The following is a 22086-nucleotide window of genomic DNA, read 5'->3' on the forward strand; positions in this document are numbered from 1 at the left end:
TCCCCATCCCCGGTGTCTTTCTTCTAGCTAATGTTTTGTGCCATTAGCTTTGTTGGTGAGAATATATACTACCTGCTCCAGTGCTAACCGGTTAACTGTAGCTTACGTCTTTGTGTTGTTGTGTGCTGTTCGAGTAAATCTGTTGCAATGAATGAGTGAGAGGATCCAGACAAAAGACAGTGAACACAAGTGAATCTAACAGGGTGAAAGAAAGAGGCACAAAACTATACTAAGACTAAAACAAAGCAAGAACTGAAAGTACAGAATACTGATGAATATAAGAACATGATACAACAGACCTGCAGAAACAAGGACACATGAAAACCACGTAAAGATAAACATGAGCTCCGAACTTCAAAAAAAACTCATGACCAAAAAATAAAAAATATCAGTTTGTAGGCATTTTCTAAAAGAGGATGACAGATTTGCGACAACCAGAACAACAATTTCCAGTACTGAGTTTGTTTGCTTTCTTCTGAAATGATTGGTAATCTACCCTCACATTTGATAAAAATGATGATCATATATCTATTGTAGTACAGTCAAAGCTTATCCATTAATCACCAAGTTATGAAATCTGACATAACTTTTGAAAGAAGCCCATTCATTATGTGTTATGAAAGTAATGTCAGCAGCTGAAATCGTTTTTCCAGATGTAATATCTGACACACTGCTCTGGTCCCTGTTAGGAAATGAATGCTGAACTGTGGCAAGTGGCTGATGCTTTAATGAAACATTAAGTCAGTGTCTTGCATACCTAACAGTGTATCCTTTTTAGAAGTGGGAAGTAAGTAATTCTTTTTTTTAATAGGAACTTAGTGAAGCTCAATTAAAAATAGTCAACAAGAGTGGCATCAGTGTTTGAGGATATGACTGCTGAAAGCAGAGAGACCCATAAAAAGGCCTAGCATCACAAGATGAAATAGAATTGGTACTGAAAGTATTTCATCATTGTGGGAATAGTTAGGACCTAACTAGAAGTATGTACTTTGAAACCTTGATCACTGAGTACGGTGGGATTCGGTCTTTTTTTTCTCACCTAACGCCACCCCCTTCTTCTGTCTGCTGTGACAAAAGCCTCAGCTACACCCCCTGAATACCAAAACTGGCACTCTCTGAGAACAGTGAGGTAAATCCTCTGCTGGAAGGCATTCCCTTTGAGGAAACACTGCTGAGGTTCACTTTACTGGACACATTGACAAGATGTATCAGCATTCTACATGTTACTGCTCTGATACAGAGGTGCAGCTGATATTGATTTTTGCTATAAGGTGACCTGTCATCAAACTGCAGTGTGATGATGATGATGATGAAACCTTCAGCATTACTGCAACTGTATAAGCTCTCGTTACCCTTGTCTGCAGCGTTTGCTTCAGTACCTGACCCATTCTGAACATGGAAATAAATAACAGCTGACTTTGCTGCCATGGCAACCCCTCCCGTCCGCTCTCTAGTTGTTTCCCTCCATACATCCACTCTCTATGTTGCAGCTTCTGCCTCTCTAGTATTGGTAAAGGAAATTAACAGGAAAAAATAATAATTGTAATTCATCTGTTATACACCAAAAGGTGTAGCACAAACAAACGTTTTGGTTGTAGGTCTTTTATAAACCTTTGAAATGGAGAGTTTCCGCTAGTTGGTCATTAGCTCAGCGGTCCACCTGGCCTGAGGTGAACCAAACAAATATTACTGGTGTATCTGTATTCTGTATATCATTGGTGTATTTGTAGTTTATTAGTGGACAGATAACAGAGTTTACAGGCATGGCTACTGGAAGTAGTCAGAGAGCACATGTGACACACTGACTAATAATAGGACCAAATCCGCTACCAAGCAGGGGAGTTTACATGTTCTCCCGTTGTGGGTTCTTTGCAGATCCTCCAGCTTCTTCACACACTTCAAAGCCATCCTTGTTAGGCTTGTTGGTGATTCTGAATTTGCCATAGGTTTTATTGTGAGTGTGAATGGTTGCCTGTCTCTGTGTTGATTGTGCGATAAAGTGGCAACCTGTCCAGGGTGTACCCCGCTTCTCATATCGTGACAGCTGGGATGGGCTCCAACCCTAATTAAATTGTTCTTTTTATGAGACAATAACATTTGGAGCATACTCTCTAAATACTACTTTCCATGCATTGTGACTGAACAACATTATGTCACAATGCAATGCATTGTTTTGAATAGTAACCGCAGTAGACCTACGTGTGCTGTCTTCTTTGATAAAGTAACTCTCAAATCCTTTTTTCTTGTTTTTCTGTGTTACAGTTGAAAGGGAACTGGTTCAGAAGAGGACCTTCACCCGTTGGATAAACCTCCACCTAGAAAAGGTTTGTGCAGAGCATCGTGATGTTATCACTGCAGAACATTCACAGGACTAGAAACATAAATCATGGTCTTCATGCTCAGTTACTGCAGTTGCTACTCTTTAATCTAACTGCGGTTAAGCAGAGGAACCCGCTCATACACATGGTAGGACACACAAGATGGATATAAATGGGGACAGCCACTCTGAATTATGTATGTGGTTGTGTGAAACTGCCTGTGTGTGACATTAAACTTTCATTTGGTTTTCTACTGTTGATCCAATCTACTGTTAATCTATTCCCCAGACATACTCTGTTTCTAGAGACTGATTATGATTCTGTGGAGTCTGTGCTTTTCTGCTCTGGAGCTTCTGTTTTGCTTTTGTTGGCAGTTCTAATCAGGGGTGAGTCAGAGTTAGCTGTGAGTTGGAGTGTCTGATCAAGGCTTTTGTTTTGCCTCACACAATGAGCCTCTCTTCTCTTATTCACTCTTTGGCCATGTGTCAAATTTCTGACCCACTAATTGACAATCATACGTTTGTCTGCTGTCAACTTGGAAAGTTGATTCCCCCACCCTCTGACCCCTCCACCACACAACATGCATACCATGTTCAGACTGGTTCACAAATCCCTGAGTTGTTTTTTAATTGTTATGACAACAGAGCTAAGTGTTGGCTCATGCAGACTGATTTTAACGATAAGCCTGTGCTTGCACTTGCTGCCGTTGGCCTACGTACCATGTCTTTAAGCAGGTAACAATTAAACCAAGACTTCAAAACCCATCATTTGACCCAGCTGTTTTAGCTAATTATAGGCCAATCTCCAACCTTCCTTTTATCTCAAAAAAGAGTAGTTGTCAAACAGCTAACAGATCATCCGCAGAGGAATGGCTTATTAGAAATTTTGAGAAAATAACTCGAAATTTCGAGAAATATAACTCAAAATTTCAAGTTACTTTTCTCAAAATTTCCAGTTAGCTCTGCCAATCAAAAATATACGCGAATGAGGTCGCTTTCTTGTTACCCGGAAGCATATGGCGCAGAGGAACGCGCAATCTGTACATTCACGACTGGATGTAATAACGGTAGCTTAGCTGTAGCATTTGTAGCTGAGGGCTTCAGCTTCCGGGTAACAAGGAAATGACGTCATTCACGTAGATTACTGATTGGCAGCGCTAACTCGAAATTTCGAGTTGCTTTTCTCAAAATTTTGAGTTAATGAATCGAAATTTCGAGTTAATATGTCGAAATTTCGAGAAAATAACTCGGAATTTCGAAAAAAATAACTCGAAAGTTTGAGTTATGGATCCTTTTTTTTTTAGTGGGGGAAACGGGCTTCCATACAAAGGGGTGGGATTAAATAAGTGTTTACTTCTTCCCACTCCCTTTCAACATGTAAATTAATCAGAACGGTTTTTTTTGTATGTAATTTGTATAGTATTTTTTTTCTTTCTTATTTTATTGTTATTATATTATTATTATATTGTTCACATGTTGAAATAAATTACCAATCAATCAATGTTGAATTGTCTCGCAGCTGCTCTATTCCCATGTTGTTGCAGTATGTTAATGACTTACCTCGTATTGTGGATGGATTATCTCAGTTGTTCTCCTGACTGAAGTTTGGTCCGTTCACGGCATCCTGCCATGCAATTGCATTTGTCCCTGACCACCAGAAACCTTCACGTTAACTTTTATCGAGTATCAAGTTAGCGTTCATCCTTCAGCTTCACTGTGCTAATGTTATGCTAACGTACTGTAGCTGTTTTACTAGTGATCACGTAGGACATCATTATGTACCAGCTAGTCCAACTTCAGTAACCCTAAAAAAAGTCGCTGCTGTTCAGTTTTCTGTTTTCATTTATGTTGGAAGTGATAGCAGAGCTGTACGTTTTAATTTTTTCAGAAATCTCTCAGTCAGAACATGCTATATCATGTTTAGGTGGAAACTAGCGAGCTAACTTCCTGCTAACTTCTAACTCCGTTGAATTTAATAAATTCATGGATGCCTGGATGTTAAACTTAATTGTTACACCTGGTAAAGCAGCAACGCTGATCATTTTATTAAAGGTGAAAGGATTTAGACAGTTTTTAACTCTTAGTGATGCCGCAGTGTTCGTTTGACATTGGGTCCAAAACTCCATCTGCTTCAGGTCCCAGATTACTCTGCGAGGCTCCTCACTACAGCAGCCATAATGCTCCGACAATCCATCAAGCGGTGCGGTTTCATGGCTTACCAAAGTCGTACTAAAACATTTTTTGACAGATTTCTGCACGCCGTGTACCACATAAAATCGGTTCGAGGTCAGTAAGCACAACCAGAATTCATACATAAGGCATGCTGTCGATTTTTGAGAAAATTAAAGGATTTTAAGTGTGACTTAAAGTGTGTAAAATATGTTATACAGAAGAAAAGAATATATCGTGATATATATCGTTACCGCACATGCTTCATATTATACCGTGATATGGATTTTAGGCCATATCACCCAGCCCTAACTCAAAGCATCCGTTTAAAACATTAACATTAATTAAAGTGTACAGCAGTGAACCTTTGATGATTTTTCACAAAGCTCTTATAGTTTGCTGCACAGCTGATGACAGGAAATGTTACACAGTTTCTACAATCTTTCAATGCCCAACCTTCATCAGCTTGTTGCCAACTGGAGATTTCAGTGATTTAAGACAGTATTAATGTTGTTTTTGCTCTGTGCGGCTCAGCTTGAAGCGTAATGATCTATTACAGTTTAGATCTTGTTAATTCCCATCACAGGTCATGTTAAACTAAACTCTTCAACTTCTTGAAATTGAGCCTTTATGCTAACATTTTCTGTTTACTTTATTAAATATCAGATTTCATTCAGATTTAAATGATGTAGGTGTAATGATGTAAAGTAGGTTTGTACAACCCAATCTACAACAAAATGAGATGTTTTAATAACTGTAAATAAAAAAGAATGCCACATTTACATTTCTTTTCAAACTTTTGGTCACTGTAAAATCCTCAATGGTACGAATCTTGGCCGAGAGTCGGTGCATCTGTCATTGTCATGTTCCTCAAAGTGGATTACTAAAATCACGTTTTGTCAGAGTCAAACACACACGTTCCCCCAAAAATGCCCATATTCTCAGACCACTTGGAAGAACATACCAGAGTCATCCAAATATGCTACATAATTTTTCACACCAGACTGCAGTGTTCATCAGCCTTTGAAAAGTGGCTGGGACATTTTTTTAACTTAAAAGATTTGGCAGTGTATTATACAAACCCAGCTTCCAACATCCGATGACCGATCCGTGCTGGGTTAATGCAGTATACGTGCTGGATGATGGGCTTGTGGTCACCACTCTCTATGTAATGCTCAAGAACTGTGGCTAAGACAGCAGACTCTAGATGTTTTCAAAATTTTGGTATTCTCATTTTTTTAACATGTTGACTTTCCAAAAACGGGACTTTTTGTTCCTGTCAAGTCTTTGAATTGAATAGTCTATGTCATTGACAAAACGGTTTGCAGGACTGAGTCAGTGTGGCTAACAACCAAAGCCAAGACATTAAATTATTCCTTTAGCTGAGAGATCTTCATTCTTAAACTGTTGAGGTGGGGCAATGAAGTTATTGAAGTTCTGGTTTCTATCAGGAGAAACCAGAACTTCATGATATACAAATGCATAAACACAGTCAGGGATGGAATTCAAAATGTATTATTTATACTATTTTTTTGATTAAATATGATGCTGTTTTTATCTGCATTTTACCCAGTGTCTCAACTTTTTGCTTGGATGATTGTCTATGACATTAACAGAAACAAGAATCTGCATCTGTGCTGCCAATTATCAGCTTTAGTAATTCCTAAAAAGGAAAACAATTTAGCATGATCATTACTGTAAATGGTAATAGACTCTTTTCCTTTCTCCGTGTCTATTGTTAAAGAAAGCCCTCTTTTCTCCTCATTCTTGTTTGTCCATCCACAGTGTGACCCACCCATAGAGGTCCATGACCTCTTTCAGGACATCCGGGATGGGCGCATCCTCATGGCCCTGCTGGAGGAACTCTCTGGCTGTAAACTGGTCAGCCTGTAACACTGACTTTTAAGTGCTAGATTGGTTTTGCACTACTTGCTTTGCCAAGTGTTGTTGCTGTTTTATAGGATACTTAATTGTACTTTTTCCCAGCTTCATGGGTTCAGGAAGTCCTCCCATCGTATTTTCCGACTGAATAACATCGCCAAGGTCCTGTCTTTTCTTGAGGAGAGAAATGTGAGTATGACAGTTAAGCAGTGGTTAAATTGCTGGATGAAATGCAGAACTGTGAGGACATACACGCTCTGTCAACAGGTAAAGCTGGTCAGTATCGATGCAGTTGACATTGCAGATGGAAATTCCTCCATCATCTTGGGACTCATTTGGAACATCATTCTCTTCTTTCAGGTAATTGCATTTTTTGTCTTGAAGCTTCTTCATCAAAATCCTCTCTCACTTCTCTAAGAAGAGGATGCTAGTACAAAACTGTGTATTTTTCATAAGCTTTGCACTTCCTTTCTCTAAAAGGGAAAGAAAGCTCTTCTCCTCTATTCTAGAGTCAGATCTAGGCGAGGTTAGCTATTGGCTAAACTATACCTTTTTCTTTTTTTAACTTCCAATGCAAATCTTTGTATAACACAAACTGTAATATAAGATTTGTGTAGCTTAAAATTTGGCATTTTATAGCAAAGCTTTAGCTTTAGCTTTAGCTTTGGCATCAGTGCTTTGACAAAGGAACTTTTGTTCATCACTGTTAAGTAGATGGGCCTCAAAGCGTGGTAGCTATGATCACTCAGCTAATCAGCTGCTATCAGGGGTGAAGAGGCAAATGTTACCCATCTTGTCAAATGTTCAGTCACAGCTGTTTTCTTATTCTGAGTAACTCTGACAGTGTAAACTGAACTAAAGGTGAAAAGCTCCACAGATTCTCCATCCATCCATCCATCCATCTTTATCCGAGGCCGGGTCGCGGGGGCAGCAGCCTAAGCAAAGAGGCCCAGACCTCCCTCTCCCCAGCCACCTCCTCCAGCTTATCCGTACTTTACCTTCAAGTGTAGTTTTGGTCCAGAGCAGGCCTGCAGTCAGATGCAATGCCTAAATGTTGAAATGAGTAGTAAAGTAGCTCAACTTACTCAGCTCTTCCACCACCCAGATTAAGGAACTGACTGGGAACATCAGGAGCCAGTTCCCCTCCTCTTCCAGCCTTTCATCCATTCCCACCAGCTCTGACTCTGACACATCCTACAGCAGCACGCCATTGGATGACAGGCAGTCAGCATCCACAGCCGTGCGAGAACAGAGCAGGGCCATTAAGAAGTTACTGCAGTGGGTACAGAAGCGAACACGCAAGTGAGTTGGAGCTGCCGTTTCCATTATATGGAAATATGTTACATGCATTATACAATCACATAGTTTGTGTCCTTTTTGGAAAAGCAGTAATTCTTTGTATCTGTTTGTGTTTGATCCAGTTAGTTCTTTGTGGTCCCTCTATATTCTGCTTTTCTCTTGCCTTTTTACCCTCACTGCCCAACTGGTTGAGGCAGATGGTTACCCCTCTAGAGCCTGGTCCTGCCGAAGGTGTTGTCCTGTGAAAAGGACGCCCTTCCCTCCCATTGTCACCAAGTGCTTACTCATCGGGCATCGTCTGATGTTTGGGGTTCCCTCTTTGGTTATGCAGGTTTTTTCGCTTTCAATGGAAAGTGCCATGAGATGATCAATGTAGTGTTTGTTTTTGTTTGTTTGGGGTTTTTTTGGTGGTGTTCCTGGACTGGCCCTTTCCACAGACTATTTCTTATTTTTGTTACAGGTATGGTGTAGCAGTGCAGGACTTTAGTAAAAGCTGGATCAGTGGTCTGGCTTTCCTGGCTGTTATTAAGTCCATTGACTCCAGCTTGGTAGACATGAGGAAAGCCCTACTGAGAAGTTCCAGGGAAAATCTAGAGGATGCCTTCAGAATCGCCCACTACAGCCTGGGTATACCGCGCCTTCTGGAACCTGAAGGTAACAAGACAACAGCTACTTTTACTTACCAGCCTAATCACTACTCTAGTGACTGAAACTGTAATTCATCTATTTTACAGATGACGTGATAAAAGAGAGCTCAAGAACAGTGACAATAGTAGTTGAGTGTATCTCATCAGCATATTTTTGTAATGTGTGAGTAATTTCTTGAGATTAAAATGCAACAGTAAGAAAACCTTCGTTAAGAGTCAGAATCTAGTCAGAATCAGCTTTTCTGAGGATAGCTGACTGCTTTTGTGTATCAGAATGAATAGCCTTCAGAGATGCTGCTTTTAAGGGGGCGAAGTTTTACATTCTACTTTGTAAGGAATGCAGCAGTGACATTTTATATTTGTGAGAAGAAAATGACCCAGTGGTAATATGATAACGTAAACTCCCATTAACAGGAAGAAAATACATTTTACTCAGCACCAGAGAACAAATGGACTATAAATAGGGCTGCTCGATTATGGCAAAAATGATAATCACGATTATTTTCACTGAAATTGAGATCTCGATTATTTGACGATATTTATTTAACAATAACAATGTATTGAATAATGACTTTAAAGATTGTCAAAAAATAATATAAAATAGTGTGCAAATACTGATAACAGTGGAAATGTTTGCAATATAAAAAAAAAATGTAAACATCTATGTTTAGTGAACTTTGCAGTGTTGCTCTGTGGTGCAGCTACGACACCGTAGCAAAGTTTACACACTGTGTCTACTTGATCCACGTCTGACTCCGCGAACCCATAATGTTTCCACACTACTGAAGTTTTTTTTACCTCTCTTTTCAACCAACAGCAGTCACTCTCCTCTCCAAATAACTTCTGCTTAGCTTTCCGAGCTTCCCTCGGGTCCTCTTAATCAGCGGTCCCCAACCCCCGGGCCTCGGACCGGTACCGGTCCGTGAGTCGTTTGGTACCAGGCCGTGAGAGTTGAGGCTCAGGTGTGAAATGTGTGGTTTTCAGGGTTTTTATCGGTTTTCAGCGTTATTTTGTTATCGTTTTTATCGTTTACTCGGTTTTCCTGGGTCTTTTCACGTGTGTTATGAATAAATCTTCTTTTTTTCGGTACCGGTACTAGTTTTATTTTGTTGTATTTATCCGCGACACCTTAACCCTAGAACACTATCGCTATAAATAGTAACACGATCAATAATGCCGGGTGATTTTTACCCGATATAATATAACCAATGAAAAGTAATCAAATATATCAAAATATGACAACACATGACAAATTAGAGTGGTCTTCTTTTACTTTCAACTGTGCCATGTCTAACAAAATGAAAAATAAAACTCCTAAAACAAAATAATGACTCTGAAAAGCTGGTCTTTGGTCCACCCATTCCTGGGACATTTGAGACTTCCCTGGTGATGGCACAGGCTCCTCGACACGCAAACAGCTGCAGGAGAGAGAAATCGTGTAAATGTATTTTCTCGGGTGTAAATCACGCAGCGATAGTGTTCTAGGGTTAAAGGCTGGTCCGTGAAAATATTGTCGGGCATAAACCGGTCTGTGGCGCAAAAAAGGTTGGAGACTGCTGCTCTTAATTGTTGTGACACGTGTTCGAAATGCAGAGAGGTGCGCTCGATTTGCCACACGGAGCAGCGCGAGAGTAAAGCACGAGTGAGGGGCTAATAATCGGCTCAGTCATTTTTAATGATCATTGAAAGCCCAGATCGTAATCATGATTAAAATTTGATTAATTGAGCAGCCCTAACTATAAATATAAAAATACATGCACTGTGTATACGACACATTGCTTAACTGTAACTTCCTATAGTCTTTTGTGTTTCCCATGCTACACCACCACATATGCTCCCATCTGTCCTCCATAGGCAGACTGCTGCCACTAGAAACTTTTATCTGAAGTGTTTGCAAACAGTGTTACACACAGTATTCTATAAATATGTTTTACATTAGCTCGGCTGATAATGTAATTCTTGATTTAGCAGACACTGAGATTCAGATGGATTATTTGCTAACAAAGAATGAGAAATCCTTTTTGTTGTACACGTGATAGACTGAAGGATTTGACGAGGAATATCGACCATCATTTGAGAAAATCAAAGCTGTTAAATTTAGCGTAGTGTCATTTATTTTTACCACATATAAAAAATGCTGTTACACTACACAGTAGCCCTTTGAGACAGTCTTCACTGAGTTAATAAAGTAATGGTAGTACCTTTTTACACAGAGCTGCAGTGCTTATGCTGTATTTGTCCTGGTCTAGTATGCAAGAGACAGTAAAAACCAGACAGCCTGTAGATTTCCCCATTATTATGAGTGGAAATATAGAACCTTTCAAGGTAATCCTCTCGTGCATCTCTGGGCTGTCTTCAATTGGCTGCTTTGTTTTTAAGATCAGTCCGTGGAAGTTCCATTGTATTTGTACTTGTAATGAATGCTTTGGTGCTCCTGTAAAGCAGTCATTCGATGCTCCTGGTCTCAGTCTCTTGCCTGGCACACAACTGTCAGAGTTAGTAAGATCACATTCTTCCAGTGAAAACTGCTGGAAACCTAACTTTCATCCCCAGTGACGAGGTAGAGATTTTGCCACAGACAGGAAACTGGTCAGAGTCTCCTAAGACCCTCCAAACAGAGCAGCTGCACTGGAAGCTGTGTAGACATGCCCAAGGAGATTATGTTGAACAGGAGCCTTACCTAATTTAAGTTGGACACGGCTTTTTGATTTTCATAAGCCTGTTCCTGGATTGTCTTTTGGGCACATCTTGGATATAGGATCATACCATAATAATAATAATAAAAAGGCATGTTTACATTTAGTTACTCTTTCTTTCACTCTTGTTCTCTCTCAATTTTCCTTTATTTGCTCAGATGTGTCTATCAATGCACCAGATGAGCAGTCTATCATTACATATGTGTCTCAGTTCCTGGAGCACTTCCCTGGTATCGAAGAGGTATGAAAGATCCCTTACCTAGACAAAATCAGTGAATTGGAATTGAATTGTATTTTGACTAAGCAGTCATTTGAAAACTGATATTTCCCTGTTCCCGTCTCAGCCAGAGGAGCCCTGCCAGTTAATTGAACGAAGTGTCTCTATGGGCCGACTCAACTTCCGCGACAGTGACTCTGACCACATGAGTAAAGGTACTCGCCGAAGCAGAATAAGGGAGACGTCCTATATGTTTCAGAAGGACTGTGCCCAACCCCCACCCAAAATCTTAATTTCCTCTGTATCGGAAGACAGAAGCATGATGCCACCTTCCTTCAGGGTTACGGCAACTCGATCGTGGTCCAGCGATGACATTTTGACAGATTCTCCCCACACAGATGACCCCATAAAACCGGTGGAAGAAATCTTAACCAACAATGATGACCCACAGCTGTCTTATACTCACTCGCCCACCAGCTCATCAGTACCCGAGTCTGTAAACACAGAGTCAGTAATGGATGACTCTGCAATCAGCTCACCGGACTCTTGGGTGGAGAGTGAGCTTGCCGTGGCAGGGGAGAAGGATGGTGAGAGCCAAAGTTGCTTGTGTGATATTGGAACAGCTTGGGATGTGTACCGTGCGACTCCTGTGGAAGTAACTGCTATTGATGAAGGATTTATCCCATCCATAGAAGAAAGAGCCGCTGATGAGCAGTCACTGAGTGAGTGTTGTGTTGATGAAGGGATTTACTCTTTGAGCTCACTGGAGAGCATGCAGGACAGATTCCAGGGGCATGCTAAGAAAAGGGAAGTGCGAGTAGCTGAAGTGGAAGATTCAAAACTTGAAAGAAGCAACAAGGACTTGGAAACGGAGCAGGTACCTGAGCAGATCAATACTGAGGTTATAACACAGCTAGAGTCTGAATCCCTAAAAGAGAAGGAGCAAGAATCTTCAGCTGAAGTGAGCGACTTTGGTGCTGAAGATATCCTTGAACCTCAAATACTGAGCTCCAACACATCCAGCGACTATTGTGAAGAATCTGTGAAAGAGAATATTATAGAAGACGGTATTCACAGAGATGAGAAATGTGTGAAGAAATCTGTGGATGCACAGAACCACAAAGGAGAAACTAACAGTCAAAGTGAATTTCTGCAAGACATAAATGTCTCTGAGGAGGTTGAATTGGAAACTGAATGCCATAAAACAGACTGCTGTGGTTCTTTAGAGAACAAAAAAGAACCAGAAATGTTAAAGGGCAGGAATGAAGTACTTGTAGAAACACAAGATGAAGCAAGTGAAGGACTTTTAAAAGACAGCCAAGACTCTCAGGACACAAATAATTCTGTACAAATTACTAAAGCTTTAGAAAACACCTCTTCTACCAACACAGAGGAAGTATTAACAACAAGTCAGGATCCAAGCATAGGCATGAATATTCCTTCCATCTCTATTGTCAGTGTGCCAGAAGAACAGGATGATACAAATTGTAACCAAGAAGAACACGGTACTGCTGATGAAAATCTCAGCCAGCCATTGGTGTTTGTAAGCGAGGTGACCGACATGTGTGTCAACAGTACTGCAAACCCAGGTGAAAAAAGCTCTACCTCCAATAAAGACGATGAAATTATTGCTGAGGGTCTGTTTGAAAATGCTAAAGCCACATCTTCAGGAGAATTAATGGATCCAGAAAATCAGCATTTAAATGATATAAATGAACACAATCTATCATCAAATGAATACGTGCAAGGTCAGATTGAAATAAGTGAAGATGGTGATGAATGCAAGCCTCCTCTTGATGATTCTCAGGGAGAAACTAACTTTTCTACAGAGGCTGAAACTCATATAGTGGATATTGAGCATGCTGTAAATTCCACTGATCCACCTGATATACATGAGAGCAAACTAGCTGACACCTTTTGTAGCAGCGACATAGCCAACACACAGCTTAGTACACTGGATCCATTCAACACCGAACCAAGTGATGAGATAGGGACGTTGCGCTCTGAACCAGCTACCGTGTCCAGAAACATGGACGTTTTGTTTTATACGGACTTTGATCGAGGTTCTCCAACAGAGGATCTGGTTGGTGACCCTGTTGAGCCCATGGATCTGTTCTACCCTGACAAAGAAGAGCTCATGTTTACAGACCAACCTGACACTGAAGCACAAACCTGGCCCTCTGTTTTGAGTGTCTCTGCTCTGCAGCCAGCACCACCTTCAGACATTTTACCAGATGACCAACAATTCGATCCGCTGGGTGAAGACTTCAGAGAAGTGAACTTGATACAGGAGCACGATGAGGTAAATGTGAACCTGTTTCACTTTCTTGGAGCTTAAAGGTCAGTAACACTGTTGCGTTGCAAGTTTTCAGGAGCATTTTCTGTTGTTAGTTTGTCTTTTCTCTTGCTATTGCTCTTAAGGTATGTACCGCTGCAGCAGTCCAAACATACACAACTCGTCATTGTCTCTAGCCTTCAAAATGTGAAACACATGAGTTCTGCTGACTTTATATTGACCATGTCTCATATTTCGATAGTGGAAAAGTTATTTCGCTGTAATTATATTTAGCATTTTATCACCTAGCCCTGCCTTCAGCTTGTTTGGCAAGTTTCTCAGAGACATTACTGATACATTAAGTGGTTGATGATTTTCACACAATGAGCAGGACAGAAGCAATGATATGTTAAAGTGTGACATTTTTTTCTGTACTTTTTATTCTGTTAAAATATCTATTTTTATCCTATTAGGTGATCACAAAGACCACCCAAGAGACAAAGAATGTATTTGGATCCCAGCAGCACTGCTTGTTGCCTGGAGTGAAGCTATGTAAGCCCTTAGGAGATGCTGATGTTCTAGCAGACAGGAGGGATCCCAGTGAGGCTGAGCAACAGAAGCCAGTCTCTGCCAGGGAAAACACAGAGCCTGTGAGGTAGGCTTTCTATTCTTAGTATACACTGAGAAGCACACTTTACCCAGGGGGAAAGCAATGTTGTGGCAAATGATGGGATTCTTCTGACCCAGCCTTTCAGTTAGACATTTCTATAAATGTCCTGAAAAGTGGAGGCTGTAGGAAATTAAAGGAAGGCAGTATGAGACGGACAAGACTGTGACTTGAGAATTAAAGACATTAAAGTGAAACACTTTCTTCTGTGCTTTCTAGCTAACATTCACACACATTTATCAGAGTATGAATGTGTTGGGGTTAGTATCTTGCCCAAGGATATTTGGCCTGCAGACTAGGGGGTGCCAGGAGTTGAACCACCAACTTTCCCTATCAGCAGATGACCTGCTCTACCTCCTGAGCTACAGCCACAGCTGGACCAATCTCACTTTTAAAAAATACATAGCAGAAAATAAAGGAAAAAAAAATAAAGGATCTTTTTTAATGTTTAAAGCCTTTTTATATTCTTCAGTTCTGCCTGACCCTTAAGTATTAGTAGAATCAGAGCTTGGTTCTGTCTGGTTCTTTGTTTTGTTTTAGTGTTTTTACTGTAAACCTGAAGTTTCTTGAGCCAGAATGTTGGAGCAGCTTAGTGTTGCTTTCATGCCAGTACTTATTCTGTGATTCCAGAGGCTTGAAAAAGTAATTGTTTTTGTTATTTCCTGGCTTTACTGTCTCCTGTTGAGAATGAAAGTGATAGATTTTTGTTTCGTCAGGAGCAGTGGAGGTTCCAGCAGACAAGGTGAAAGCCATATCCCACCAGTTCTCCGTCACAGAAAGGGGGCTCATTGCCCCGAGTCAGTGGTGAGTTTGATGCTCCTTTCCCTCCCACAGAGATGTTAAAACAATGAGTACCACTGTATATTGAGAGTGTGCGACTGGTATTTTCACAGGACAGTCGGAGAGCTGTAACGACAAAAGCTGACCATGATGACTTTGATTTTTGGTAAGAGCATTTCCTTCCCTGATTTACAGTCAGGTCCATAAATATTGGGACATCGACACGATTCTAACGTTTTTGGCTCCATACACCACCACAATGGATTCCAAATGAAACGAACAAGATGTGCTTTAACTGCAGATTGTCAGCTTTTATTTGAGGGTGTTTACATCCAAATCAGGGGAATGGTGTTGGAATTACAACAGTTTGCATATGTGCTTTCCACTTGTTAAGGGACCAAAAGTAATGGGATAGAATAAGAACCATAAATCAAACTTTAATTTTTTAATACTTGGTTGCAGTCAGTCACAGCCTGAAGTCTGGAACACATAGACATCACCAGATGCTGGGTTTCATCCCTGCTGATGCTCTGCCAGGCCTCTACTGCAACTGTCTTCAGTTCCTGCTTGTTCTTGGGGCATTTTCCCTTCAGTTTTGTCTTTAGCAAATGAAATGCATGCTCAATCCGATTCAGGTCAGGTGATTGACTTGGCCATTACAAAACAGTCCACTTCTTTCCCTTCAAAAACTTTGGTTGCTTTTGCAGTTTGCTTTGGGTCGTTGTCCATCTGCAATGTGAAGCACTGTCCAATGAGTTTTGAAGCATTTGTCTGAATATGAGCAGAAAATATTGCCTGAAACACTTCAGAATTCATCGTGCTGCTTTTGTCAGCAGTCACATCATCAATAAATACAAGAGAACCAGTTCCACTGGCAGCCATACATGCCCACGCCATGACACTTCCACCACCATGCTTCACTGATGAGGTGGTATGCTTAGGATCATGAGCAGTTCCTTTCCGTCTCCATACTCTTCTCTTCCCATCACTCTGGTACAAGTTGATCTTGGTCTCATCTGTCCATAGGAGGTTGTTCCAGAACTGTGGCGGCTTTTTTAGATGTCATTTGACAAACTCTAATCTGGCCTTCCTGTTTTTGGGGCTCACCAAAGGTTTACATCTTGTGGTGAACCCTCTGTATTCACACTGGTGGAGTCTTCTCTTGATTGTTGACTCTGACACACATACACCTACCTCCTGGAGAGTGTTCTTGATCTGACCAACTGTTGTGAAGGGTGTTTTCTTCACCAGGGAAAGGATTCTTTGATCATCCACCACAGTTGTTTTCCGTGGTCTTCCGGGTCTTTTGGTGTTTCTGAGCTCACCGGTGCGTTCCTTCTTTTTGAGACGCCTGATGTTTTTGCTGTGTCTCTGATGGGTTTGTTTTGTTTTTTTTCAGCCTAATGATGGCTTGCTTCACTGATAGTGACACCTCTTTGGATCTCATCTTGGCAGTTGACAGCAACAGGTTCCAAATGCAAACAGCACACTTGAAATGAACTCTGGACCTTTTATCTGCTCATTGTAATTGGAGTAATGAGGGAATAACACACACCTGCCCATCTAACAGCTGAGAAGCCAATTGTCCCATTACTTTTGGTCCCTTGAGAAGTGGGACGCACATTTGCAAATGTAAATACCCTCAAATAAAAGCTGACAATCTGCAGTTAAAGCACATCTTGTTCGTTTCATTTGGAATCCATCGTGGTGGTGTATGGAGCCAAAAATGTTAGAATTGTGTCCCAATATTTATGGACCTGACTGGAGTTGTTTGTAACACTCGAGCCTTTAACTGTGATGTAGGTTTACCGTGTTGCCAAGTTTGTAACAGTAGCTGCTGAATTGAAGTAACTTCAAATTATGTTTTTGTGAGCAAACAGCACTCGAGTTAGATTTATACGTGGCACGGGAAGGACAGACGTCTTCATTTCTCTGCAGCTTACAGATTAGCAGGAGAACCTACGTTTGGATGTACCTGTGAAGACTACACAGACTTCCTTTGAATGAAATCACTACGTATCTAGTCCATGCAACTTGTTTTTGTAGTAAATATAACAAAAAATTACAACATGGTAAATGCTGAAATCTGTTGCTGTCAGAAAAATGTCATTTGTTACTGGACATGACTTTTGTAACACAGCAGACATCTTGTTGTAACAGACAGGAAGGCACATTCAAATTTCCGTTCCATCTGTGTGAGCTAATTCCAGCACGGTTGTAGTGTGCAGTCTGGTTCAGCATCATAGCTTTGCCTCAAATGTGGGTTTCTTCTATGTTAAATTGTCTGCAATGAAAACAGCTGCTTGAGTTAATATAGCGAGAATGTGCTGCAATACTGAAAATGTTATGAAGAGCACAAGTGTGTGAACTAGCCGAAGAGTGCAGCTCAACCACCAATTAAATCAAATGAGCTCAAACACTGTGCAAAGAGAAAGTAAAGTTGCACTTGTCTCTGTATGTGTAGGTGGAGGGAGAACTGGGAGCTACGTGTGCTGCTGCTGCTATGGTTACTGCTCTACTGTTTCTGGGTGTTGCCTCAGATCGACCTGAAGACACTGCCCAACATGCTGCTGAACCGCTGAACGCACACACACACGCACAAGCACAGCTTCTCTGAGCTATGAGGAAAAATAAAAAACTTTAGGTTTTTTAACATGCACATGCTCATACAGCCAACTGCCACCTTTTTATGAATCTACATTAAGTGAAGATATTTAAAACATGTATAATTTAAAACTACAAGAGCTTGTTTTCTGTGTTTTGGTTTTTAGCTTCTAGCGTGGCTTAAGCAGTTTATGTGAGAGTGTAAAGGTCACTTGGGGAGAAAAAACATTGCAGTCTTTTTAGAAAAAGATCACACTTATATGAAAATGAAGTTAAAAATTTAAAGATCGAAATTTTACTGGTTTAAAATAAACAAACCAGATTCTGAAAAGGTTGGGACACTGTGTAAAATGTAAGAAAAACCTAAACAGAATTCTGTAATCACACAAACCAAAATTTGAAATTCTTCTTGGAATGAAGAGGAGCTTGTTATCAGCACTCAGTTTTTAAATTAATACATCTGCTAGAAGATTCTGGGGTAGCACTGGCGGTATAGTTTTTATGAGGCCTGCTGTCATCATGCACCCGACTGATTTTTAGATGAGGCTGGAATCCTAATTTGATTTGATATCTAAATTTAATTATTTACTTCTAACCTAAGAACAACAAAATGTAGGTGTAAAAAGTGAAGATAAAAATGTCAGATCTGAATCCATGATCTGTTTTGGATAAGTAGACTCTGACATGGTTTGCTGATCTGTTGCAGAGCCTATCATCTCAGCGATTAAGGTTCTGGGTTGACTCGACACTAATTTAGCTGCTTTTACAGTGTAAAATGTGTCTAGGCTCAGACGCTGAAATTCAGATACCAAAATGTTGTTTGACATAATTCAGAATAATAATGACTTAATCTGAGTCTGTGCACACAATGTAAATGTTCAGAACCTGCAGATAGTCCATGTTTAAGAACAACTCTAAAATATATATAATATAAAATATATAGTTTGAGTGTCAATGTCGTGATATGCTGTGCGGCAGGCAGGACCCTGGAGACAAAAGGATAAACTCAAAAGGATGTTTACTCCTGGATGTCACGGAGACAAAGCTGGGCTCAAGGCAGAAGTGCAAAACTAGGAGACAGCAGAGAAAACACAGAGCGTGGGAGCATGGACAACAAAACATGAACTGAAGAAAACTGAGACGACTGAATGGCAAAATAAGACAGGAAGTCATGAAAACACCTACACTGAGGGAACGGGGAAGGCTAAGAAGAATAAGTATAAACCGAATCACCAAAAGCAGAATGATAATAAAAGATAGACATTAATTGAAGCTTGTTTATTAAATTATAAACAAAAACCCAGAAACTTCAGGACATAATCCAAACATAATTACAAGAACACTGAAAATATAGATTTAAAAAAAAATTAACTGAGGAAAAAGGACAACAAACTGAAAACACTGACTCCAGGAACCATGACACTTAAAGTCATCTCAGCCCCACCTAGTGTTCACACAAATTACATGCGCTCCAAGATCCAAATGTGACACGTTTTTCGTCAGTGTGACAGCTGACAATATTTCCAGTGTGCAACACACAGTAAATGTTTTCAGGAAATTTGCTGACAGCCTGACAGGATTATTGCCCAGGGTCAAAGATTTAGAAAGATGGTGAGTATAGATCTGACTTTGAGTTTGTTAACCCTGAGATGAGGGAAACTTTATTATCAACTCAGAGTTTTAGCTAAGCCTGCTTCCCAGAAGCTCATAGTGTTCATACAAACTGCCATCAATTTCAAGATGAGCCAATATTTTTCTTAAAATAATTCCTAGTTTAAACCTTTAGTATATTTTCAGTTTTTTTCAAATTGTGAATAAAATATGGGTTTGTGAGATTTGCAAATCATTGATTTCTGTTTTGAAACACATTTTGCACAGGAACCAAAAAAAGCTACATTTCAAAAACACATAGTATCTTTGAGTTTTACATGACTGCAAAAGATCCTGCAACTTTATTCTTGAAATTTTAGTGCACTCATATTAGTCTTAATATTAAAATAAATGTATTAACTTTCACAAAAAAGGGTTATAGATTAAAAGTTTTAATAGAAAAATAAAGGCTTTTTTGTTTTGTACAAATAAGTCCTATTTATAAAGGCTGAAGAAGAAAGCTGCAGTCGTGCAAGTAAAACTGTAACAACATCTATGTAGGTGTATGCTACAATGCATTTTTAAATACATTTATCAGACATTTGTTTTTAAGGCTTTATGCATTTCACATGTCTAATGTATCAAAACATTAGATACTATTTAAAAATCATTAAATTATTACATTAAAACACATCATCCCCATACATTAATTGCGTTGTTGTAACCTGTCCTGCCTGCCACATCCACAGTTGGTGCATTGTAATGTACATCTCCACAGATGAGTCCATGCAATCAGAAAAACTTGACAGGCATGGAGATGTCCGCGTGAACCCATGCACTCACTGTGTGAGAAAAATGTCACTTGAAGCAGATCCTGCTTCAAGCAGATCCTGCTTAATGTGACCTTTTGTCCACCACTGCTATATAGACCTTGTCACATATTATTAGAAACCTTTATTCAGGTGTCAAGCTCCATAACAGCATTATGCTGTTTTGCATCATAGATGTGATGACCTTAATAAACAGTGAAGGTTTTGAGTTACTAATATTTACAGTTAAGTTTTCATTTTAATTTGTAGTTGTAATTTTTTTTTCTAATGAATCCTTCTCTATTGAAATGCCATTGTGTGATGAAAATGAACTTGTAATTTGACAAATTATAAATAATTATAAAAATGAAAGTGTGTTGGTAAAATCAAGCATATTTTCTCTCTCAAAAGGCTTTTTCTTTTCACATTTTCCCATGTAGAGATGCAGCTTTGTTCTTTAAATCCAAACTTCATTGTATGTTAGACAATTATGACTATTACTATTAATAACATCTTTAATCAGAAAATGGCACATTTCTTAAAATATTACATTCATATTTTTATTCAACTGTGGCCTTGATATTTTGTTGCATATGTGCTTACAAATGCACTACTATATTTTTGTGGTTCATCATAACTGTACAGTAGACTTGATTTGTACACAAAAATATATACTATGGATAACTGAATGCAAAATGTAAAGCCATCTAAACCTGATGAAGATTTTACGAAATAATGAGGGTGTTATCAAGAAGTTCTTCAAATCTGGTTCAAGGAGAAGGTGTCCTTGAAGGATATATGAACTCAATTTAAACCAAAAAGTTTTTTTTTTTTTTAGGTTTTTTTTAAAAAAAATATATATTGATTTCAGAATGTTTTTGATGGCACTTTGAAAAAATTGTAGGACAATATATGTCAAAATTTTGGAATACTGAGCTTTCATACCAGCACTATGAAGGAAGAATTTTGAGTCTTTTGCACTTTTTAAGAAGGAACACAAACTGCCAAAGATAGTGTTGGAAGTGCAAACAGAAATGACACAACTCACCACAGGCCCAATAATGGAGTCTTGTTTTCAACACACATAAAGTCACATATTTCTTGTGTAGTAAAGCATCACCCCATCTCCATGTTGTATAATATTAGGCAGAATATGAATTTGTAATGTTTTATGCCTCATAAGATGGATCAATGGATTTATTAAAACATTTATGATAAAGACATGTTTTATGTGTTTAAGCTATGCTTTAGCCTGTCCAAGCCTGCTACTGAAAAAGAATGCTTTACACTGAAATATCTTTCTATGTGTTATTTTTGAACAATGTCTGTAATGAAGCAATATGACAAAAGGATAACAAACATCTGTTGTTCTGTCATCCATGCCATCAGAACAAACCTACTTACTGACTATTGGTTAAAGTATTGTGCATTTGAAAAATACATAAACACAAGTCTTGCTTCGACATAATGAATGGTAAATAGACTGATTCTTATATGGCACTGTTCTCTTCTCCCGGAGCATCAAAGTGCTTTATACGACATGCCTGCTTCACCGATTCATACAAGCACTCTTTCAATGCAGAAGTGATGTAACATTCACACACATTCATACTCGCATCAACTTGAGGTTAGTATCTTACCCAAGGATATTTGGCATGCAGATGGAGCAGCCAGGAATCGATCACCACCAACCTTCCGATTAGTAGAAGACTTGCTCTACCTTCTGATTTACAGCCACCCCAAACCAGCCATTCATTCCAGCTGAGTGCAAATGTGGTCATCGTCAAATCTAAAAAATTATTTATTTTACATTGGGGCAGAATAATCCTCTGATCTATGCAACGAACCAAAGGGTAGTCAACCCCTAAGGTTGAAGCAAGAAGAGGAGAGGAGCGCAGAGAATCGCCTGTCCTGGAAGATTAGTTGTTTAACTGTAAAGAAGGTAAAAAGCCCTAGTCTGAGCACAAAGGTGGAAGCAGGAAACAACCAGAATGGGGATTGGGGGAGGCTGGAAAATAATGAGAGGTCTGAGAGAATTAGCTTTAATAATAGCCTGTAATTTTTATACTTTGACAAGTGCCCAAACACAGCAGTCATCCCATATATGGCCCACCCGTTAAAGGGGGACAGAGGGT

At 39.6% G+C, this 22086-nt stretch overlaps 1 protein-coding gene across 3 annotated transcripts in view; it reads left to right on the forward strand.

Moving 5' to 3' along the window:
* The window catches only part of clmna (calmin a), a 40878-nt gene extending 19706 nt beyond the window's left edge, over positions 1-21172 (forward strand). The window contains exons 2-13 of one of the 3 annotated variants that reach the window (XM_040049134.1): positions 2263-2324; positions 6272-6367; positions 6473-6556; positions 6635-6727; positions 7473-7669; positions 8127-8320; positions 11168-11250; positions 11354-13528; positions 13975-14156; positions 14888-14972; positions 15062-15114; positions 17413-21172. In XM_040049134.1, coding sequence (XP_039905068.1) covers positions 2263-2324; positions 6272-6367; positions 6473-6556; positions 6635-6727; positions 7473-7669; positions 8127-8320; positions 11168-11250; positions 11354-13528; positions 13975-14156; positions 14888-14972; positions 15062-15114; positions 17413-17530 — 3422 coding nt within the window. In that variant the 3' untranslated portion in view covers positions 17531-21172. Of the gene's footprint in view, positions 1-2262; positions 2325-6271; positions 6368-6472; positions 6557-6634; positions 6728-7472; positions 7670-8126; positions 8321-11167; positions 11251-11353; positions 13529-13974; positions 14157-14884; positions 14973-15061; positions 15115-17412 lie in introns of all 3 variants that reach the window. The other 2 variants (XM_040049135.1, XM_040049133.1) reach the window with 2 other exon arrangements.
* Positions 21173-22086: the final 914 nt, after the last annotated feature.

Source organism: Simochromis diagramma, unplaced genomic scaffold, assembly GCF_900408965.1.
Source record: "Simochromis diagramma unplaced genomic scaffold, fSimDia1.1 OVJJ01000426.1, whole genome shotgun sequence".
In the NCBI taxonomy this organism is placed as follows: domain Eukaryota; kingdom Metazoa; phylum Chordata; class Actinopteri; order Cichliformes; family Cichlidae; genus Simochromis; species Simochromis diagramma.